Here is a 23,598-nt window from a genome sequence, read left to right on the forward strand (position 1 = left end):
CAAATAACATCAACTCTGTTAACACTGAGCTTGGGTCTCTGAAATCCCAGTCCAGAAACAGTATTCCTCTGTAAATTCCACAAGTACATTAACACTTTAAAGCAGTCTAACATAGAAATATGAAGACCAGCACCTTTTTAAAGCCCCTGAAGCTAACAGAAGTCTTTTAAGTAAGTTTTATCATGCTCTAACCGTAAATAAAGGAAGATTAAGAAAGTAACTATCTTTTCCTACATTCAAGTAAAAGGTTAAGATTGAAAGTACTGCACTTTAACTGTGGCAATATTAGAAAGTATACATAAGTTATACAGTTAACCTATTACATATGCCAGACATCAATGAACTGTATACTAACATTTTAAAGGCAGATAAACAGGTATCAGCACCTCAACGATTTTGGCTTGTAGCACTTTGACAAGTCACACTTTCATCAAACACTCAAGCTCTTCCCTTCAAAAAGGAAGCTGCCTTATGGCACAAAAACATTATCCATTTTATTCCTTTGCTTTCCTCCTTCTTCTCTCTGTGCTTTCCAGGCTCTCTACTGTGTATACTCATCTCCAAACACAGTTAAGAATTAACAAAAAACAAACCAAAACAAAACCTTCAAAAATCATTCAGACTAAGATGTTTACAAGACAGAAGACCACAAAGCTCTCTGCACTACTATTCTCTCTTCTGTGAGAAGACAACACAGAATAGGTAAGTTGTTATATTTATGGGGTTTTTTTTCTGGTTATTCTTTGTGTTTTCAGAGTATGGTCAATTTTCCCCACTCCTGTAAAGTGGGGAAGAAAGATGACTTACTGTACCTTCTTGTTGTTTTCAGAAGTGGGACTCAAAATGGTAAGTTCAGGCCTACTTGGTTTAGGCTTCGGAGATTCACAGGAGTTGATGAAATTCATGATGAATGGCTCCAAATGCTGGCCTTTCTGAAATAAGACACGAGTGATCCATCACTTACATAATTACAGGGAAAAAAAACCCAAAAAACTGAGTTTCCAAATTTTTGACTAGCCTATAAGTTAGTAAGCACATATAATCAGTTACTGAAGTTAAAATGTTAGCAACCTGGAAAACTTACCTCTTTCATCAGCTTTCCTGGAACAGATTTTATAATTTTACCTATAATTAGAAACAAACGAAAACTTTCTGTTATCACTGCCTGATCTTAAGCACATTTTGCTCTGCTATATTTTATATACTCATTGTCTAGTACTTAATTTAAAGAAACAACAGTTTTTAATTTATTTTTTTTAATACGGCACAAAAAAACTACAAGAATAAAGTCTTCCACATATCCAGCTTATAACTTAGTGCTTAGTACTCTTCAAGAAAAGATACTTAAAATATGAAAAATACAGATGATTATCTGAACATTTAAATAAAACCCCTCTAGATCTGCCTTTGTAATTTTCCTAGCAGCTCAAACATAAATAGCTATATAGCACCGTAACAGCAGTAGTTTATGACACCAGTATTGGCAAAATTTTCTGTATTTATGTTCTTGATCCTTCATAAATAAAAGAAATCACAAAAACTGAGATTCTCCTCTTTCTCTGAAAAGGTCAGCTAATCTGGAGAGCTTCTGGAAGTACCCAGTCTTGAAAAGTTTTACAAATTGGACAGACTACAGCCGTGGTCTTAAAAATAAGCTCTTCTGTCTTGTTAAGGCTATCAGGATACAGAACAGTAACTCTGAATGCTGAAAAAGTAAAGTGTCCAGAGTTAGTTTTATTTTAAGCACTACCTTTACAGCAATATTTTTCTTATCTATATGTTATTCAATTTGGAACTTACACCAGAGAGTATGTACAATGATCAAACGATAATAAAATTGCTCATCCCCACAAAAAGCCCTACTGAAATGCCAAGACTTGTTAAAATTGTGTTTATGGAAGTGAAGCATAGTCTCAGACTTGAGATGCATGACAGTAAACACCATAATGATAAGCTTTTTTTAACAATTACAGATGGATCTAGAGGGAAGGTCTGAAACAAAACAAAACCTTTTAACTGGAGGACTGTCACCAAAATCTCATTCAACAATTTGGTAAGCACACTAAGGGAACGGCCACCCCAGCAGGTTCACACCATGACTGGGAGAAGGAGGAATGAAGTGGCACAGTTCAGACATGGCTTTCCTGGACCACACTGGTGCCAGAACCACAAGTGCTGCAATACATGAAGACAGAATGGTCATTAGGTTGACCGTAACAGCTCAGGTCCACTATCCTGAGCCAATTACATTGCAGCCAAGTGTAAAGTTACACTGCAATTTTCCTTTTGGATTTATTATCAACTGTTACATTAGGCATCAAGAATTTCTCAACTTTTTAATTTCCATTTGGCCTGGCTGTATCACACACACCACTGCCTCAAATTCTATTAAGTAGCTCACGTTAAGACTGTTAACACTAGGTAATACTAGAAGTATTAAATATTACAGTTTTCAGATTAAAATAAACAGATTTTAATGAACTAACACCCAAAGGTAGTTTATATTAAGAAATCGTTTATACCATCGCACCTGTAAACACTGACTGACTTTTGCAGGTTTCATTCATGACAATATTATAAGTCTTGTTGAACTATGAAATTTGTTAGATAAAATTTATCACCTGCTGACACAAAAATTCAAAAGCAACCATTTAAACACTTTCTCCATAATCTCAAAATGTCTTTTCTCTTCAATGACAAAGTATCAGCATATCTCGCTTGCTGAGCTATAATTTTAAGGGCTGTAAAGGAGCTGGGTTCTTACTTCTCACATTCATATCCTTACACAAGAGTTAGCTATTCATTACTACTATCATTTAATCACAGTATCTACAGTATTACTATTTGTCAGATAAACATCTAGCATACTACATACCAAGATTCACATCAGGCAACATTTTACTAAGAAACTGAGTCTCTCCTCCATTAGGGGACAGGAAGTCAGCTAAAAGCTGGCTGTTACATAATTCTGGATGTTGCAGAAGTTTCTTTGTGACAGAAGGAAAGAAAAAAATCAGTTTCTCTATAGCAAAAAGATATTCAAAGAGCATTATATTACCATAGATATTTCCATTTGCAAAAGATGTTGGTTTCAGTCACATGAATCTTTAAAAAGTTTTATTTGCCCCCTTGAATCCTCTCTATAACTCAAGTTACTTAGAAACAACAAGAAAAAGAGCAAATATTATTTTATTAGGTTTATATTATTGCTTTTAGAATATTCTTTGCTCCAGAAGTTTTATACCTGCAAATATTCCTGAAACTCCTCTCTCTTGGATTTTAAGAACTCATAGTTCCTGGGGCCAATAATTCTCTTCGAGGGAAGCTGAGCATCAGGAAACGTACCTAATTAAGATATCAAGGAGATTAAATTATTCTTGTAATGCAGGAAACATTGGTTTAATTATTTTAAACTTCAGCTCAGTACTGAATGATGATCACAGCAGTGGAAAGTGGCATTCCAGATGATGGAGAACATACCGTGAAATTCCGTTAGCTTCGACTCAAGCACATAAAATTCAAGATACCTCCTGTAGACAGACCAGTGCTCAGGTTCATGCCCAACTGGGAAAAAACAAACAAACAAACAAACAAACAAAAACAAAACCAAACCCGTTAAAAATAGTAAAAAAAAGTTTTATGCCATTTGAGAGACAAATTAAGCAACAGCAAATGTATGTAGATAATTATGGGAAAAACCTCTATGATATTAGTCCTCCATACTGCAGTAAAATAAAATCCCAGCCAGGTAATTAAAGTGTTAAACTAAAATGCATATCTGGTAGACAGATATGGTACTAGCAAGGAAATTATCACCTCATTTAGGGGATGCCTAAGATCTAAACAATGGAGTGCTGCATAACTTCAAAATTTATTAAGGCTAACCATGTTAGATCTCTCTTCAAACTTTTCACCAAATGATTTACAGAAATACTACTTGTTGAATAGAGTCATCCACACCATCAGCTTGCATCCTGATCATTATTTATCCTGGAAGATATCACTAAATAACTTAAACACTTCCTGCTTATTGTGGAACTATTAGTTTGACTAGCACAAACCTGTGTAGCCCCAGGATGATGCTATTTTCCCCACTCAGTATGGATGTATTGCTATCTAGATATTATACAACTATCTGCAAACAAGGATGGTTCCTAAGAAGCAAAATATTTTCATTTCTTAAGAACAGTATTTTCAGGTTACATAAAAAGTTATTTATTGTTCATTATTCCAAAGTTCAGATTAAGTGAAAGAAAAATATGCCAAGTGTTTATTAATACGCTTCATAGGATCAGTATTTTTGGAAAGATAAAATCTCAAACTTTGGCATGAAGTCTAAATGCAACTGATTTGTGCAAGGAATTAGCTCTCAAACACATTTCCTCAGAATTTTCAAGTCATTATTTCAAAATCAGAAGAACATGATGCAGAATAAACTGCAACAGCTATCAGAACACAGCACACTAGAATATTCTGAGTTCATTTTAAAATGATCCTTTATTTATCCACAACACCACATACCTGCCCTTCTATCATTTCTCTCTACATCAATGCAGAACACAGGAATTCTCTCCTTTCTGTCTTTTCTTTCCAAGGAGGGATCATCAAAAAAATCTACATATGGAATGCTAATTTTCCACGCGGCAAGGTTGCGGGGTGTATTTGGGGTGCTAACAGCCTCCTCAGGAGAATCATCTTCCATCACCATAACGCCTTCTTCAATCTGTAAAGATTCAAACATCAAGATCTACAGTTCTATTTTAATTGGTTCAGTCTACCTTTGCAAAACTTACATATCACAATGAAACATAAATTGAGTCTTTAAGCATGTGTCATTAAGTAATAGAAGAACAAAATACCCACTTCATTAATGGAGCTTTCTTGTAGACTAATTTTGATTTTTAGAGCCACTGCAAATTAATTTGAGGTTAGCAACTGTTAGTGATATCTGAAAGTTTTTATAGCACTTCCAAGTTCCACACCTGATAGTTCAGGGAAAAAAAGAAAAAAAGAGGGAGGGGGAACAGAAATACTAAAGGAGACAGCTGGAAGAATGCCTTAGATACAGACTGAATACTACAGGAAACATCTTGGGTCCAGCAGATTTAGCTGCACTGCATTTTCTAGCACACTAGGACTCAAATTGAAGACTAGGCCAGGCCAATAAGCCATCTAAACATAACAAGAGGCAGAAGCCAACAAAGTGCACCAAACTAGCAGGTCTCCCACCCCCACAGCCAAGTGCAATGGAGTATGTTGTGGACACACGAGTCTCATTTGCTCTGCAAGGTGTAACACAACCACGATTGGGATTGAATTATTCCCGCAGCCCATAGCTATTTTAAGCAAAGCCATCATGAGTATTATTGCATTCCCCATCAGCTCCAGTTTCAGCATCACACTCCCAGGAATAGATGCACCAGAGAGCAGCATGGACCTAATCCTTCCTGGCTGTGTGTAGTGCAGCTTGGGTGCCTGGAGTTCATAAACTCAGACTCCACACTATAAAACATAACACTGATTTTTCCATATGCAAGACCTTAGAAGTGTGCCACGTGAACGCTGAAGAAATCCCTCTGAACTTCAACTGCAGTCCCAGCACCACATCAACATTCAGTTTATGCTCCTAACACTGCTCATCACAGACATGCTGAGCTGCCCACAGGTGATCAATCACCCAAGTACCACACAGCACACCCAATTCTCAAGTCCCCAGCAATGACAAAAGAAGTGCCACAAATCTTTTAGGACCATAAACAACAGAAAGATCATCTTAAATATCTAAACTGAAAAATCCAAGCTTCAACAGCCACTTGTTTAGAGCTACTTATTTCTCCAAATACTGCTTGTATCAATTCTCATCTTCAGCACACAGAAAAAATAATAAGAAAATGACCCAAAGAAAATTATTTGGACAAATGAGGAGACAGCATCTGTGAGAAGGAAGGGTAGGGCTGGCCTTAGACTCAAATAGGACTCAAAAATAAAGCAGAATGGAGAATTTGTGGGGAGATTAGCACTCACCGAACAGGTGCTGAAGAAAAAAGTTCTTGTCTTTTCACAAGCGTAGGGAAGCAGATAAAAATGAATAGTCCTATTTCCCTAAAAAACTGAAATTGTTTGAATCTAATTCAGCCCGCTGTCATGCTGCAAGGGCTTCTAAAACACTGCAACCCTCCAGGGTGGCAATGAGCTGCCTGGCGAGGAGCAATGCCCAAGCCCATCGTCCTGCTTCCAGCCTGCGCCTGCCACAGCAGTGGCCAGCCTCTTGCTCTTCCCGCCACAATATGAATTTACAACATGTCAAACCACAGCAAACTGGAAAGCACAAACTCACTTCCAAGTTCTTTTCCCTCCATAATTTAAAGCCAAATTCCCCTCAAAGGCCAAGCCTAGGTAATTTAACAAGTTTTGCCTGTACTGGGATAATCTAATTAACAGAGTAAGGCAATACAGCAGCCCTGAAATAATTCTGGCTGTGTCTGTGCTACAATATTCACATGCTCATGACTCAATTGCAACCGAAACATAAAGGTTCAAGACATGTGAGCAATCTGTCCAGTTTTGTTTTGCCCTAGTGTAATACCGAAATGATATTCAAACTGTTTGCAGTGTGGACACTGTCTTCCAAAACAGATCTCTGTAGATCCACTGACTGAATCTCTTCAAAATATCTTTTTGCTTCCACTTCCCCAATTTATTCAATGAAAAGAGAAACTGTGACAGGCAAAAGACCAGTCTCAGTTGCCATTGTACAGAGACCACACTCAGCTCAGGTGGTTCACAATGAGAACTAAATTACAGGCTATGCTCTTTCACAAAACTAACAAAAATACCCTCAGCCTGGAATGAACAATTTGGGCTCACAAACTGCAGGACAAACTTGCAGCGAAGAAGGAAAAAATAGGACAGATCCGCTCTGAACCACAACAACAGAGTTGTCAGGTAGCTTTACATCTACAAAGTCTTCTGTACGAGGCCTTACCCTCATTCTCCCTCTTTCACAGGCTTTACATGGTTGTCACCACTGCATAGAAACAGCAGAACAATGTTCCAGGATAGCAACTCCGAGGCAAAACCAGCTAGTTGAGTTTCTGCAGATGGGGAGGCATGAACTGGGTGCAATTTGCACTCACACCCTTACTCTGTGATGCCTAAGCTACCGGCAGCCAAAATTAACACGTGATGATCTATTCCTGACTAAACGTGTATATTTGCATTAGCACTAAATATACATAGGACCTCCTAGCAAAAATGCAAGACCATTCTAGAAACACTCAGGCTTATTTGATTCTGTAGCTTTTAACTAAACTAAAGGCAGAGGCATGGACTTGATCAAAACTCAACTCTTGTCTACATTTTCTGATTACTTTTCTTAATTTACCATTGCTTGCAGCTCTCATCTCCTACTGTTTATTTAGTTTCATACACTGCAGAGTTAGCACATGGCTTAGAGTAGGTATGGGACAGTCATTTCCTAAACTGCTCGTAAAAGGGCCATAACCTCTTCACTCAGCCCTTCTGAGGTCATATGGAATCATCAGCAAAGTTTCACATGTTCATAACCTCTTTTCACAAGATCCCTCACCTGACTTTAGCCTGTTTTTTGTAATAACCCTATGTAAATACGCAGGCTTTTCCATTATGACAACCACAGAACCTTCACTAACAATAAGCCAGAAAGCATAAATTTCTGTAGTGTTTAATCCTCTTCCTAGACAGATCACTAACCTGTAATAGTTTTACGTTGCCTCAGTCTCTTTCCATTTGTTTCATCCAACAAAGCCACAAATTCAAGTCTACAGGTCATGTGTGGCTGCCTTGAGAACAATACCTGTGTTTTAATATTCAGAATCTCTTTTGCTGTATTTAAAAGTCAGCTGAAAAAATTGAGTGTGGTTTCATGGAATTAATTTTATAATGTTAGCAGCTTACAAAGTTGCTGCCCAGAGCCACAGAAAGCTGCTAACATATATTTCTATCTCTATGTGATTTTCTATAGGAAACATCCATTTAGTCTAAGGTTTTAACTGCAACCAACATGACTGTAAAAAAAAAAAAAAAAAAAAAAAGAAGCAAAAGTTCAGTTTCTGTCACAATGCACAGAACTCCATTTCACTGCCCTTATTTACCTTCTATTTACCTTAAATACACCAAGTTTACATTAACACCAACTACTTAAAATACCTAGGATCTGTGTAGGAGGAAATAACTCTCATATCCTCAGTAAATAAGCTAATCAAAAAGTTTCTAACTCTGTATATTGCACTGCCACCATCTTACAATTATACTGTCATTTCCCAGATCACATTTTTATTTGCCCCAGCAAGCTCTTCCTCTGGCCCTGTTATGCCTGCTAGGAAACTACACCTCAGCAGTCACTGTGACAGTATCAGCACTGAATTCTGTATATTCAGTACTCACTCATGAAGTGAAGCCATGGCTCTGTCCAGCTGTTCGGATACACAGTAACCTTACAGTTAGTTTACTGTTTTACAGTTTAATGTTTTCACATTTCTTCTTCCCATCCACACTTACCAACTGAAGGGACTTACTATTCCCCAAAATTTGTCTAAGGTGCTTTTACTAAAAATGTAGTATCCTTCCTTCATTTAATGAAGATACATGAGACAACACTGCACTTAAAACTTTCCATTCTTGCCTAAGCTAAAATAATTCTGTCCATTTGAAAATGTTCCTTAGTAAGGATTAGACTCGATATTGTCTGTCTCTCACTGAATTCAGCAACTTCCCATAAATAACCTTGTGCTCTGGCACAAAACCATGATCCTTCTCTGAGCTCCACTGCTTCAATTATACTTTTACTAGTACCTCTACTATAGGGGAATTACACTTCAGTGCCTTCTGGCTAGCTGAATCTACAACAGCAATGCTTCAAAATTAACCCATTTTCATTAGAATCTCTCTTCAAAAAGAGAGAAGTAACAGAAACAAGAATTTAACTGTCCAAATAAATAAATTGGAACAGTCCTGCCCCCTTAAAGGCATGACTTACATGAAGATTCGGCCTGTACAGAAGATTTCCCTTTTGTTCTCCTCTTAGAGGAAATAAAACCACCAACAAAAAAACCCCAACCTGTCTGGAGTTCTAAGCTGCTGAGTCCTTCCCACCCTCTTCTGAAAACAATTCTGAACAAGGTGAAATAATATAAACTCATATTTTTACTTTTATCTTTAGGGTATGGAAAATGAGCTAGCAGTTTATCAAGGTGATAAATCCTTAAATGTTTTATTTGTTAGGAACAGGTACAAGAGGTTGAATTGGCAGATACACTGTAAAAAATACATGGCTACCAATAGATTCTGACCAATTCCCTCCTTTCCCTTTTTAAAATTTCCCATTTGTCCATCAACTGTGCTTCAGATACCAATGTCCCATGCAAGAATTCTACCATTGGCTCTATTCATTGCTATTTAGCATGAAACAAAAACATAAGTTCAGGGAGACCCCCAAATGAAAAAGGACTATCGGCTCACAATCTTTAAAGAAAATGGTGCATCACAGACCAACGTGACAGCAATTTTTTCCACTGTTTTGTGATTTTAAGGTCTTGTGGCAAGTTTCAGATGAAGAGCCATGCATGCAGTCCTATGCATACCAGAATTATAAAATGGCATGGTAAATTTTTAGAGAAAAAATAATTGCTTACAAAAATGTCCGACACTGCTACTTTTAGTACTTCTCCATACTAAAGCAATAAGCTCAGTGGCACGCTAACTGGGGATGTGGCCTTGGCTTGTGAATGAGTGCAGGGAAAACAAGGCAACTTAATCAGAAGCCAGCATATGGAAAGCCTGCAGTGAAGTAAGACAGCAGAAAAGGCAGAAACTTAACATTTTCAAATAAGGAAACAGAAAAACTCAACAACAACAAAGACTTAAAGACAAAATTAAGGCTTCTACTCACGAAGTCATCTTCTCCTTCATTTAGGTTATAGTTAGGCAACATAGCTCCTTCCATCGCAGAACTTTTGAATACACCTTTTATTTTGTTGCCTATTCTGCTGATTCCAAATGATTCTCCTCTCTTCTGTGTGGTCCTAGGATTACAGAAGCCAGAGTTCATAACACAAAGCATATTATTACACAGCAGCTCAGTAGGCCGTGCACATCTTTTGCAGATAAGAAAAACAACTAGCCAATGTATTTACAATTCCACTTAAATTGAAATTGATTTGTGGCAAATTTGTTCTCTGATCGACCAGCAAAATTTCTTGATTACAGTTTTAAGAGATATAGGATTCCCGTATGCTTAACCAGGAGCAAACATTAACACTCTTATAATAGTATCCCAGTAATGCAGGACATAAAATAAACAATTAACTATGCAAAACAATTTTGTTTTGACAGCAAACTGTGGTATTGCTACAGGCATGTACACCAAGAAAGTCACTATTTCTGTCCTTTTCCATGTACTCATATTTAAATATTTGTCCACTCTTGCCAAGTACTATAAATGGTGTAATTAGATGCATTTTTTTATATAAACATCCCAGAATTTTACAAGCACATATGATTCTAGATAGATCTCGACTTTTAAGCATGAGGGACAGACAAAAGGAATGTGCAAGGAACAAGACTGAGAATGAGAGAAAACAGATGCAACTGAAGAATCTTGGCTTGAAGAGCCTGACCGAAAGATGAAGACTTTTAAAGTCTTGCCACTTATGACAGAGCATCCAAAAAGCAACAAGGTATGGAAAAAGAAAGGTAATTGGGCAGAAAGTACACTCCTTAAAACAGAACAGATTTTATAGCATTCCTGTGCCCTTACACAAGACCTGACACAAAAGATTATTTCTTATATAGAAATGCTAGTAATTCTGGAAAGAAAAATGTTTTTGTTGAATACAGAATCAGCCTGAGGTTACTTATGTTGATCTAATAAATAGTTGATAGACGAGTTAAAAAACACTACAGTGAACTGCAGCATCAAAGACTCAAAAGAGTTTTATGGATTACTGAGATTAAAAGCACAATTAGTACTTTAGAGGACCGGAAAATATCCTAAGTGTTTTTCCTTTAAAACAAAAAATTATTAACTACTGAACAGCAGTACCAACAGAACAGCAGAGATGATCAGGTAATGCATCTTCATCATCCATAAAACTGTGCTGACATCATCAACCACCTACTCAAATCTCCATGTGTTACTAATGATCTTCCTGTTTATTTTACCCAGACTGTGTACATGACTAAAAATGCATAAATAATCCACTGTTTTTTTCCAAATCTTTTGCTTCTTCTGTCTCATATTGTCAGCCTCAAAGCAGACAGGCACCATCTATCTTACTTATATCTGCTAACCAAAGATAAGGTTTCTTGGCTGTTTGTAGTCTAAATCCATGTTTGAACAATTTTACTCAATTTTTAAACAAATTCTTCTACATGTTATTGTGCTGAACTGAACTTTTTCACATTGAGGACCTACCTGAATGTTGTTCCAGAGCTTAAACACTGGGTTACCAAAAGACAAACTTTATTCAGACAAAACTGGACAGCTTTTCTAGAAGGTTAATACTTCAGACCTCTGGCTTGACTCTGGAAGTTTTCATCATTCCTGTGAAAGGCTGTGCAGTTCTCACAATTTTGAGCAAAAACATTACTTTGCACAAACTCAGAGATTTGCTAAGAGTACTCCAGGCTCAGATCAGTTCTTTCCTGAACTGATCATCCTCCAGCTGAACACAGAATACAGCTTTGCCTGTAACTGCAGTACTGAGCTGTATGGGGCCAGGACTCAACCTGATAGCTAGGAATAGATTCACTGCAAAGTAGAAATAGAAGAAAAAACCTGGGGCTATGCAGAAGCGAAGACTAGGATATGGTCAGGTTCAAGACATGAGGGAAGAAAGAGCGAAGGAAGTGGCCAGTTGAATAGAGACTAAGTCTTTCAAGACCTGTCAATTCGAGTACTGTCAACAAATACATACACAAAACTCTTTGGGAAAAGTATCCCACTCCCTCTAGTGCTGACCCATGTAACAGCATTATTAGACCATCATTCTATATTTTCTTTCTTGGCAGGGCCCTGAGTGGGGAGTCTGCGGGTTCAACATGCCTGGTGAATGATGTGAGGAAGACTTTTTTTTTTTTTTTTTTTTTTAAAAAAAAAAAAGCTCCAGAAGTCACACATACGTAACATTAAAAAATTACAATTGTTGTTCACTCTAAAGCTGGGAACTGCAGATCAAAGATTACATTAGTACCCATGCACTGTGGCATTCTTTAATCATGGATGATTGCAAAATAATCTTCCTGCAGGATCCGTGCTTCATGCAGTACACTGAACAGACCTTCGCAAGTGATCAGACAGGGCTATGCAGCTGAAGAATGCTGCTGTGAACCTCTTCAGGTCAAGATGTACCAGAGAAGTTGTATGTATCAGACAAGCTGCATATCCACAAGCACGTGAAGTCAGAGTACCATTTTCTTTTGGCTAAAACCCCTACACCCAGTTAGGAGAAATGCTGAGTGCATAGAGCTGCACTTAATAATCAATGAACTGCACTTATATCTCAAGTACTTCTTACTGCTCAACACTCAAGCAAATTATAACTTAATACACTGAACTGGCACATGAAAAATAAGAAGGGTCTATGTATACCTTTATTCCTAACCTGTAAAATTAAGTTGATACTGTTCCCTCAAGACTCAAGAATGGTATGAGTAATACATGAAATACTGATGCTCTGACAAATTCTAAGGAAAAGCCTGTGATGAAAAAATTGTTTTCTGAGTTTGGATAGCATGTATTTAAAGAGGCACGAATAATGAGAAACAAGCCACTGAACAGTTGTTAAGGCATTAATGAGTGATCAAAGACTACCTAGAACAAATTATGAAAAATAGCATATGTTGGAATCAAACCTGTAACAGTCACAAGTAAAGCTGCAAAGAGAACCGATTTATGGAAATGCTGGTTTTGAGTGCTTGACAATATTCATAAAATGGTTATATTTGCATGCAAAGTTAGGCAATGATCATCCTGGACACAGCTGTGCAAGATAAACAAGCAGTTAAGTGGATAAAACCTCAAACAGGATCTGGAAATGTAACATGGAGTAAAGGAAATGTGAGCAGCTAGCAGTCACAGGCAAAAAAAATGCTTCAAGTTATGAAAATATATTTCAAAACTAGTAACAGACAAATTGTTAACAGCAAAAATATATTAATATATTTCAAAATTATGAAATTAGTAATTAAGCAATTTCTAAATACTTCTGAAGAGGAAGTAAAGGTCATTGTGGGGAGAAATGCAGTTTAGTCCAGAGAAGACATTCACATTTTTACAACTAAAACAAAGTTAATTGCTGTTATAAAGGCTGTGTGATGCAGTCACAATAGATGCAGTGTAACAAACACACAACATTTATTGTTAGACGGACTTACCGGAAGTCATCCAAACTCAGACTACTTCTGCAACAGGCACATAAATTACCTCAGAGCCCAGGAGAAAATAATGTTAAAGGAAAAAAAAAATTTGACAGAGCTATCTCAACAAAACTGAATAGGCTTTGACCATCACTACAGATTAATAAAAATTGTGGTAGGAGTTCCTGACCTAAAATCCTAAGGAAGTGAAATGTGAGCAGTACCCACACTTTTTTATCATCACAGTCTTCGCGTTTGAATTTAAAGCCTCAGTTATTGAAACTTTCAGGTCTTCGTAGACATTCAGCACAAGTGGCTACCGATTTAGAGAACAACTTTCATTCTCAAAGTTACCTGTAATGCCAAAAAAGGCAGCTAACTTTTTCTATAACCTACGTTCAGAGGTCATGCAGGAATCTAGTTCATTTGGCTAATACAAAGAAAAGGCTGTGGACTTATTTTATGCAATAACACCACCCCCTACCACCCCATATTAGAGATTGTAAAAACCACTATTAATATATCTTTAAAAATTATTATTTCACAGATTTTAAGAACTGTCATGCATTTTTTATATTCTACATAACCTGGTACATGGAACCAATGCCTCAGCCATCAACTCAGTAATTCCAACAGAGATGTTTAAATGGATTAACAATAAACACAGTCACCACACACATTATTTTAACTCACTGGAGCTACAGAATTGTGGACAAACTGATACAGGACTAAAATATTCAAATTTTAGATTTTAGTTTTCATTTTACAAGAGGAACTGATTCTAAGGCATTTTATACCATCTTTAGTTATGTGAACTGTGAAACTGGAAACATATCCCACCAAGTTGTAACTGATGGTGACAAACAATCACATTGCACACAACTGTTTACAGACTTAATTCTGTGGGTTTTACTCCTAGCCACTCCACAAAATTGTTGATCTATTTTCTACTTGATCCTTTACTTGAAAAATGTTTTAATTTTATTGCTACCCCAATGATGAGAAATCAGGATGTGGTCATGGTATGTAGAAGATCAAGGCAGATATACAAATATCCAGAAATCTGGGAGTTTATATCACATAATGGCTTTTTTTTTTTCTTTTTAGACTTCCAACACAGAATACCTTTAAGTAATGTAGTACTGTGTTACAAATACATAAATATGAGAGAAGGAAAGGGAATTCTTGTCCTCTCTTCCACACATCCAAAATTAAGTTGCCAGAATTGAAACTTAAAACACCAGTTTTCATTGGCCACACACATTAAACATTAGGTGGAAAATACCAGTTGAGTTAAACTGCTGACAACCACAACTAGTTATATGAAGTTATCAGAATATCCTCAATGTGACTTCTTTACGCTCCAGAAACACTTGGGACTTTTTATCTATTACCTTAGCAGTTTTCATAGGACATAATTTGTCCTATCTATACACAAAAAGCTTTGATTATTTTCTATAGTTAAAAAAAGTGATTCAAACCAGAAATTACACACTGACAGTCACTTCTTTCTACTTTCCCATTTGTATTTTCTAGAAACCGCTCTATAATTTCCTCATCTTACAATAAGTGAAATCTTTCAACACATTACCTACATGTACATTCCCCTGGAATTTCATATCTACTGCTGGTTAAAAAGTCAGATCAAGTAGTATTTATGGAATACACACAGAGTACCCCTAAAAAGCATCAAAGATATGGAAAACAAAACTCATCTCTCTGCATGTAATTTCTCTCAATATATATTTGCATGTAATTTCTCAACTGGAACTAATACTACAGTAGGGAAGACAAAGCAAGATAAGGTATGTGCACATGGATAATATCTGGAGCAATTTCATAAGTAAGCTTTTTCTTTCCCTTGGCAGTGACTGTCTGCACCAGATTCTGCAGAGGGAAACTCCAAAGCAACAGACAAACTGCTTGCAGATAGGACCTCTGTTTCATGGAAACAATCACTGAGGCACCACTTCAGGAACACAATGTATCTTGTATCATAAACCAGTACATATACTCAGAGCATTTAAATTGTTCTGAAATGTAAACCAGATACATTTTCTGTAATGCTATGGATGCTGTCTGAATTCCAGGGGAATATGTTGTAACAGTCCCCAAACAAAATTTGCTTATTTTGTAGCCAGAAATGTATTTCAAAAACTCCAGGCTGAGACTGCCTGTAATCTCAACCTCTCTGTTTACGAAAGCAAAGCATCAACGACCTGACCTAAATGTTTTCATACTTTAACTAGATTTAAGAAGTGTATGACAGGATACTTTCAACCCTTGAATAATTTTGGGAAGGATACTAGACGTTAGATTTAAAGGTCTGGATAAAACCCTGTAGCGATCTTTGACAGAAGCTGGAGGCTGTTTTAAAGTCACTATCACATAGGGGAGAAATGCAGTTTGATTTAGCTGCCTTCTATGCCCCTTTGTTAAGAAACAGAAGCTTGTCAGCACCAATCTGAGAAAGTACTACACCAAAGCCTGAGTCCTGGATCTACCAGAACTATAAAGACTACATAATAAGTGTCACCAGTGGAGATATATTAAAGAGAACAATCATATAGTTTTTGAGGAAGCAGGGAAGAAAGGGATCTCATGATAATACACCTCGAAGTAGGCTGCAAATCAAGAGGGCTGCTGCTAGATATATCTCTAATGAAAACAGAAGAAAAATAATTGGTGTTACTCCTCTATAAGAGTAATCAAAGATGATGATGATAAACACTAACATTTTCTACAGTATTCTGGATCTCATTTCATACCAAGAAAGAAAGCTTATCTCAATTAAAGACTGTCTCACTGAAATTTTCCTTACCACAAGAGCAATTCAGTTGGGCTAGTCTATAGCTAAGCCACTCAACATAAAATTAAAGACAAGAAATTATGAGACCTCAAGCTTCCTCAGCCCAACCCCACAACAGAAGATCACCCATACGTAACACAGGAGATGCTCCTCTTCTCCATAGGCCCTAAGCAGCCTGAAGGTGGTCTGTAAATATATATTCCAAACCCAGAAACAAGGCTTCTGATGCTACATTTCTGCAACAAATGGGGAGAACTGGGGGACAGAAAAACACATTTGACCTGGGAGAAATGGCAAAACCTCCTTCATGCAAGAGGAGATTCCCATTACATGACCAGGTTGGTTAGATGCAGGGTACACTGCATCTAACACCTATCCCTGTAAGACCCTAAATCTAAGACCACCCAGCTTTACAGCAACAAAATGGTATTTTATATATATAGTCAATTAAATCACCACTTTATTTCCACATTGTTATTATCACTGTATATATATTTACTGCCTGATACTAATATTGCCAAATTAGTATCAGGCAGTAGCAAAATTCCTGTGGTTTAATTTTTAACACTTTTAGCTATAAAACAAAGAAAACCACTTAAAGATTCTACCATACCTACCTGTTGAACTTTGAATTGCGTGTTGGTGACTCTGCTCCTCTTAAAAGGTGTCTGAAGTACTACAACAGATAAATAAGGTATCAAAGATGACACCAGAGTAACTGAGGTAAGGGCTACTATACAACGACACTGCAGAATTCAGAAAACAAGAACAGAAGTAAAAGGCAAGCTGACCATAATCCAGCAGCTAGAATTATTCATCTGGAAAAGGACAGACCAAATTTGCAATACACACTCCCAGGACTACTTATTTTACTTTACATGGTCTTGGGATTAAAAAAAAGAAACAGAAATAAAACTAGAATTAAACACCAAAATACATGTCTTCCTTGTTAAAAACTCAAGTATTTTAAATATTACATCTATGATGGGAAAGATGACCATCAATATCATTTTTGAGAAATACACTTCATTAAGAATAACACCAAGTAAGGTTAAGTACCCCTTCCCAGGACAAGTCAATGTATTCTGCCTCAAATAAATGCAAGAAGCTTAACCTGCAACCTGATTTACACACACAAACTCCAAAAGGGACAAGAATTCAGACTCACCCCTGCATTTAAAATCTTTCATATTAAAAGGCTTTATGCAGCTGTCAGCCCAGTGTGGGGATTTATTTTTTTAAACTTGCCTTTAGAACCCAATCATAGAACAATCTTAAATGCCTAGTAAATTGCTTTGAATGACCTTCCTGAAAACAAACACCTGACAACTGCTGGATTGCAAAATGGTGAAGGTACCTAAATAAAACCTTTGTAAATTTCTTTAAGCACCACTATATTTTAGAAGTAAACAAAGAGATTCTTGATAATGTTCTGTGTCTACCAGACAGCTTACTTTGGCACCAAATTTGCAATCATAAAAGAAGGGGTGGAGAGGATTTTGCATTAACAGTGTCATACACAAATTGTTATAACAAAAAACGGAGAGGGGTTTTTTTATTCTGTTGATGTTGTGTTGAACTAGAATAAATTCAGTTTTCTTACTGAGACTGTGGAAAACATGCACATGACTTGTAGATAGGGTATCCTTAAACAATACAATCTTGCTTTAAGACCCCTTCAAATCTTTCACACTTACCTCATCACTATGACAGAACATAGGAGTAAAAACATTCTCAAGTAGATGAAGTACATGCTCATAAGCTTCAAAAAGACACCTCATAGTTTGAAGTTTCACAACATCCATATATGGACCTTCAGCAACTACAAAAAAAAAAAAAAAAAGTATATGGGTATATAAAGTTTGGGTTTTTCTGGTCCGAGTTTGTGATCGCTTTGAAAGCTACTATGAGTCTGACAAAAAATAGAAATAAACTGACAAAACAAGGCTTACGCACAATACAGCAAGGATGTTAACAATTTGTAAAACTAACAAAAGATTGATCATATTTAGAGGAACTAGTCTTCACTTTATTACAGAACACTGTTTAAATTCCAGTATAATTTATCCTTTCAAATTCAAACTTACTTCTTTGAATCTCTTCCACAATAAAAGGGTCAAATCTAATTTTGTCAATGCTTTCATCCAAACAATAAGTTTTGTAAATTTTCTGTACTTCCTCATGAAGAGACATCTTTTCAGTATCTGTTAGTTCTGGTTGCAAAATTCGGTCATTGAATTCCTCTGAGATGTGAGGGAAAGAAAATGCATTTTTTGATCAACTTGGCAAACAAACAGCATCTTGAAGCAACCTGTAACATCAACTCATTTTCCAGAAGATATAGTAATTTGTAAAACTTTAATAGAAACAGAAGACATCTAAAAATCTCAGGTAATAAGGTAGTTGCCCTATTATTAACTATAATTCAATTTGTTCATAAAATTATTACTAAAAATGTATTGCAATTAAAACTAATAATTCCCTAGCACAGTAAGAATAAATCCACAAAGTTGTTCCTGGCAGAAGAATGAATCACAAGAATGACTTTTTTTCTAAATTACCCCATTGCAAACTTAATTTTTCTTTTAGCATGATTTCCAGTTCACGCTAAACACACACATAGCCCCAACAGCCCTTTATAACAGTCATCTGCCTATTCTGCTGCTATTTCATTCCTGACACCCAACCACAGTATTTTCAATAATATCTTTAATATTAGACTATCTTCAGAATGAACTTCCACTGACAAGATAAAAATTCTATTCAGAACAATTACTGTGCAATCCTACTCGATTTATAGGCTCATTCTGTTAACAGCATGAGTATTGACCAGAAACAAGAGGAAATAAAGTAGTGTCTGATTCATCTGTCAATTAATAGACAGAAAAACTTCTTCAGAGAAGAAGTATACCAAGACGCTTCCAGGGTTGGGTTGGGGTTTTTTTGTTTGTTTATCTTTCTCAGTAAGTGCTTCTTATCTAAAATATTTTTACCAAGTGAAGAACCACCTACAAAAAACAGTTTGGGACAGCATAACTTGAGACACCAAAATCTCATGCTTTGTTTTATGAGCTAATATATAGATTTGCCACCTATGAGAATGCAAGAGAAGTTTAGAAGGAAGAGAATATCGAGAAAAAAATGCTCGGAAAAAAAAGACTGAACATGGGCAATAACCAGTTTGAATAAACCTTTCTGCTAAAGGAAGTGGCTCTAGAGAACTCCAGAAAGGTCAGCTTAGAATGCCCCCCACAGGCACCATAAGCACTGAAAAGGTAATTGCTTTGTAAGTTTTTTGGTTAGGAGAGTTTTTCTGACAAAAAGCCAACATGTTAGGAAGTATTATGAGCACATAAGAAGCTGTATGCGCAGAGAGATTATTTATATTTCTCTTATGTAATGTTCAATGATTTCTGTGGTATTTTTTGAGATAAAATCTGTCTAATGTAAGTTCACATCTTCCCAATGTATGTACAGGCTTGGGATATGAAGACACACCCATTATTTCCTATGCAACATGGAAATACTTGTTTACTAGAAAGAAAAATCAAAAAAAAATATTATTTTGGTAAGCCAACAATTAACTACTAGTTGACCAAAAAACTTGAAATAAACAACTTATAGGAACTTCACAGAAGACCTTATTGTTCAAAATTACAGAGCTTTTCAAACAACACTTGTGTAATGGCAAACCCAAATGCACACTTCATAACCAAGGTTCAGGTTACTGAACAGGTTTCAACATCTTTAATGTTCCTGTTATGTTTCTGTTCTTTGGAGAAATCAGAATTTTAAAGCTAAAAGAACGAGAGAAGCTTTTCATGATGAACAGCTCATTTTAGTAGTACTTATAGTAACCACATATTTTAAAAAAGGCAGCTGTACTTTTTATCAGTGGCCAGAACATTTTCTTACAAGAATATTCTATTTTACTATGTCCAACCTTTATCAAGAAACAGAAATACAATTAAGACCTACAGTCCATGCCAACATTAATGTTGCCAAGATTAGCATTCAAGAATCAGGACATACTAAAGTAAGTGAACACAGATCCTGAAAGGTAACCTCTTGCTTAAAAATGCCACCTAGTTCTGAGACTGAATATTCACTTCAACATGCAAATGCTTAAAGCTTTTAAAGATCATCAAATACACCTCAGCACACATATGCAATCTTACCTACAGTTAGGCAGAACTGCAGCACATGGACTGCCCCTTCCTGTTTCAGGAAGTTCATAAACCGAAATAAAAGGTCTTGCTGATCTCTGATCTCCTTTAGCTCCAGTTTCAGGACCTTAGTAGGTTAAAAATACAGTCAGCCAAACTTCCAACGAGTACATAAATAATAGCAGGTAAATAACAAAAAAACAGCAGGTAAAGTAAAACACTATTTAAAACAGGAATGTTGCCTTTGCTTACAGATGGTTTTTTATTTCTTGGTTCTGCAAATTTCTGAAGGAATGGAACCAATGAAGAAGTAGGTTCAGTTGCCTTCTCAGGCTGTAGAAAAAAATAACAAGACACAACTGGGTAAGGAAGCTTCCTTAATGGGTCCATAAATTACTACTGTTTCAAACTTATCAGTACTCACTGGACTATCATCAGTGAAGATTAGCAGCAAATGGTTGACAGTGTCCTGCAGAAAAACACAATACAAAAGTACTACCAAAGAAGCTCAACAAATTAGACGAAAATCATTTCACTACTATGTTATGCCCAAGTGAATACAGTACTACTTTAAAAGCAACAAAGCCTGGCAACACGTTTGAGAATTAATCTTCAACACTCTCTTCAAGTATTTACAAGTCAGGGAATATCTGAAAATATCTGCACAGAAACATTCTTTATCCAGGACAGGAAAGTTGTACAAAGTATTTTTACTGTTAGTGCAGATCTAATGAACTACTAATACTTCCACAGCTACAGTACTTTCTGCTTGTGGCTAGGTGATACCTTTATAAATATTGCAATTTTGCCTATCAAAATACATATATAAATAAAAACAAAGATGCCAGTGTTACATCTTTAGAAATAAATGCCCTCTTGTTTGCAGAATTAAGGACAAAAGAATTTGTTTCCATCCAGCTGCAAAAAAGGCTGATTTACTTACACTGCTATAAAGATACACACAGCTAGAGTTCAAGTAAAGGAGCCCATTTAAAAGTAGTTATAGCAACTTGAAGGTGCTTATACTAGCACAGTATTCTCCTATTTGACAGGAATTGTAGTCCTTCATTGAAAATACATTCTTAAGATATCATGCCAATACTGTATTTTAGTCAGTTCAGTCACTCAAGCACTCAAACCAGTTATAATGAACAAACAAAAACATTGGCCACAAAATTTCTTTTTCTTTTACCCAGTCAAAATGCACAGCAAGTAAGTCATGGTGCATCATTCGCTTTACCACAACACACTCTAGTAGGAAAACAGTAATACTGGATAAATGCTCCAAAGTCTTACAGGATCAGCTAAGAAATCCATTGAGGGAAGGAAAACGGAACCAGACAGAATCTCTCTTATCAGAAGAGCCAGGGATCTGAAAAGGGGAAAAGAAAAAAAAAAAAATGGGGAAAGAAAACAAACAGAACCAATACATAATTTTCTAAGTGAAGTTTCCAATGCCATTATATTTTACTGGGAAATATTTTAATATTTAGTAATACCTTAAGGGTGCTAGAATTATTTTTAAGACCAATCAAAAAATTCATAAGCGAAGGGATAAGGAGGAGGGATGAGGAGGATGACTTTAGAATTCATTCTTTCACTCCACAAACACAGTACGCAAAAAAACACTTTAAAGAATACAATTCTAAATAATTTCTATACCTGCACTCTGTCGACTTTGGGGGCAAAATATAAGGAAAAAGAAGTTCAGTAAGTTTTCTTAAGTAGTGAAGTTCATCTCTTCGGCTTCTCAAAGCAACATGGAGTTCTGGTCCATATTCCTCTAAAGCAGCTTGCTGTAAAAATTCTGCATTTTTTACTGCAAGTAAAAAACAGGATTATGAGTTGTTTCAGCTTTTTCTTATTGTAAAGTAAGAGGTGACTGCTTGTCATTTGAACTAAAACGCTAATACTTTTAGTACATATACAACTCCAAAGGGATACACTGTTGAAACTTTACAGAAGAACCTTGGCTTAGACTTTGAAGCCTGGCTATGTAAAAATAAAACCTCACACTGAAGTAAGAATTCCTTCACCAAACAACTGCAGTTTGCATGGTTTCCAGAATGTTTTCTCTTTATAATTACTGAAGAACTACATCTTGATTCGTCTAAAAAACTGCATTGTCCAAAGTTTGCCTCTACTTGTTTTTTTCCCCAAAATCTCCTTCACAGCCTCCCGCCTCTACCTGTTTTTTTCACAGTCTCCTTCACAGACTCTCATTTATCAGGCTTCTACCTACTGACCTGCCTACAGTACAATTTGAGATCAACTTTTATTTAATCCTGTTATAACTGTTTCAGGCTTAGAATATTTAGAAGCAAACATGAAGGAATACATATTTTAAACAGCGCAAATCAAACCAAAACCAGCATAGGGATCTGTGAGAGTGATGACTCTTATAAGCACCTGTATGAAGTTGAAAGAATACCTGCTTTATCAGATTAAAACCCATGCACATTAATTAGAATAAACAATGTTATATCTATTCAAGTCACTTTAAAGGCAAGAATTGAGCTGTAATAAATAACACCTAGCTGTACTAGCAATGCAGCACAGCCTCATCCCAAGAACTACAGCAGGCACAGGTCAGGTACCTAATACATACCTGTTATCTAGAAGGTTAAAGCTTGTTTCCAGCATATTGAATTCAGTAGAGAAGCCTGCTAACTTGTCCTTCACAACCAAGAACCAGAAGTGGTATCACATGATACGGGGAATTCAGGAATACACACTGTCTGACAAATCTGCCTAGCTGGTGTCACTAAAAGCAGAGAGGAGGAATGTGCTCTCTGGCAAGAACATGAATCACTGAGGTGTCTGTGCAAATAGTGAGGAATTACTAAGAGACACAAGGGTGAGAAGGAAAAAAGGAAATGCTCCCCAAAGCAATCATTTGAAAAAGGATATAGAAACTAAACACACAGAAAAGACTAGGCTCAACCAGCAATCAAAGCAAGGCCTGAAAGCTGCCTCTGAACCATTATTACAGGTACCTGGTTCAGCAACGTTTACTAAAAAGTGCTACTAAGTCATCTTCAGCTCCTACTTCACATATCTACCATCAGCAAAAAAGTCTTTTCCTTTGAAACACTGAAGAAAAGGGCTATGTCTTCAATGTCATACATTTAAAATCCAGTTCTTTGCTGCTAAAGGAAAGTGTTTCTAACTCCTTAGTAGAAATTAAAGGAAATATGAAATTTGGCATAAACAGCACAATATAATCTA

At 36.3% G+C, this 23,598-nt stretch overlaps 1 protein-coding gene across 2 annotated transcripts in view; it reads right to left on the reverse strand.

Annotated features, from left to right (window-relative positions):
* SNX14 (sorting nexin 14) overlaps positions 1-23,598 on the reverse strand; it is a 57,336-nt gene that overhangs the window by 13,966 nt on the left and 19,772 nt on the right. Inside the window, exons 8-23 of one of the 2 annotated variants that reach the window (XM_026844187.1) lie at positions 22,033-22,189; positions 21,667-21,742; positions 20,795-20,839; positions 20,623-20,703; positions 20,383-20,497; positions 18,292-18,447; positions 17,902-18,026; positions 16,822-16,880; positions 13,414-13,440; positions 9,929-10,061; positions 4,522-4,723; positions 3,481-3,564; positions 3,245-3,345; positions 2,876-2,987; positions 1,085-1,125; positions 813-932 (exon numbers count right to left, since the gene is read on the reverse strand). In XM_026844187.1, the coding sequence (XP_026699988.1) occupies positions 813-932; positions 1,085-1,125; positions 2,876-2,987; positions 3,245-3,345; positions 3,481-3,564; positions 4,522-4,723; positions 9,929-10,061; positions 13,414-13,440; positions 16,822-16,880; positions 17,902-18,026; positions 18,292-18,447; positions 20,383-20,497; positions 20,623-20,703; positions 20,795-20,839; positions 21,667-21,742; positions 22,033-22,189 (1,634 nt within the window). The remainder of the gene's footprint in view (positions 1-812; positions 933-1,084; positions 1,126-2,875; positions 2,988-3,244; positions 3,346-3,480; positions 3,565-4,521; positions 4,724-9,928; positions 10,062-13,413; positions 13,441-16,821; positions 16,881-17,901; positions 18,027-18,291; positions 18,448-20,382; positions 20,498-20,622; positions 20,704-20,794; positions 20,840-21,666; positions 21,743-22,032; positions 22,190-23,598) is intronic. The other variant, XM_026844188.1, reaches the window with a different exon arrangement.

The sequence above is a fragment of the Athene cunicularia genome (genome assembly GCF_003259725.1).
Source record: "Athene cunicularia isolate RWA chromosome 3 unlocalized genomic scaffold, athCun1 chr3_part1, whole genome shotgun sequence".
Taxonomy (NCBI): Eukaryota; Metazoa; Chordata; class Aves; order Strigiformes; family Strigidae; genus Athene; species Athene cunicularia.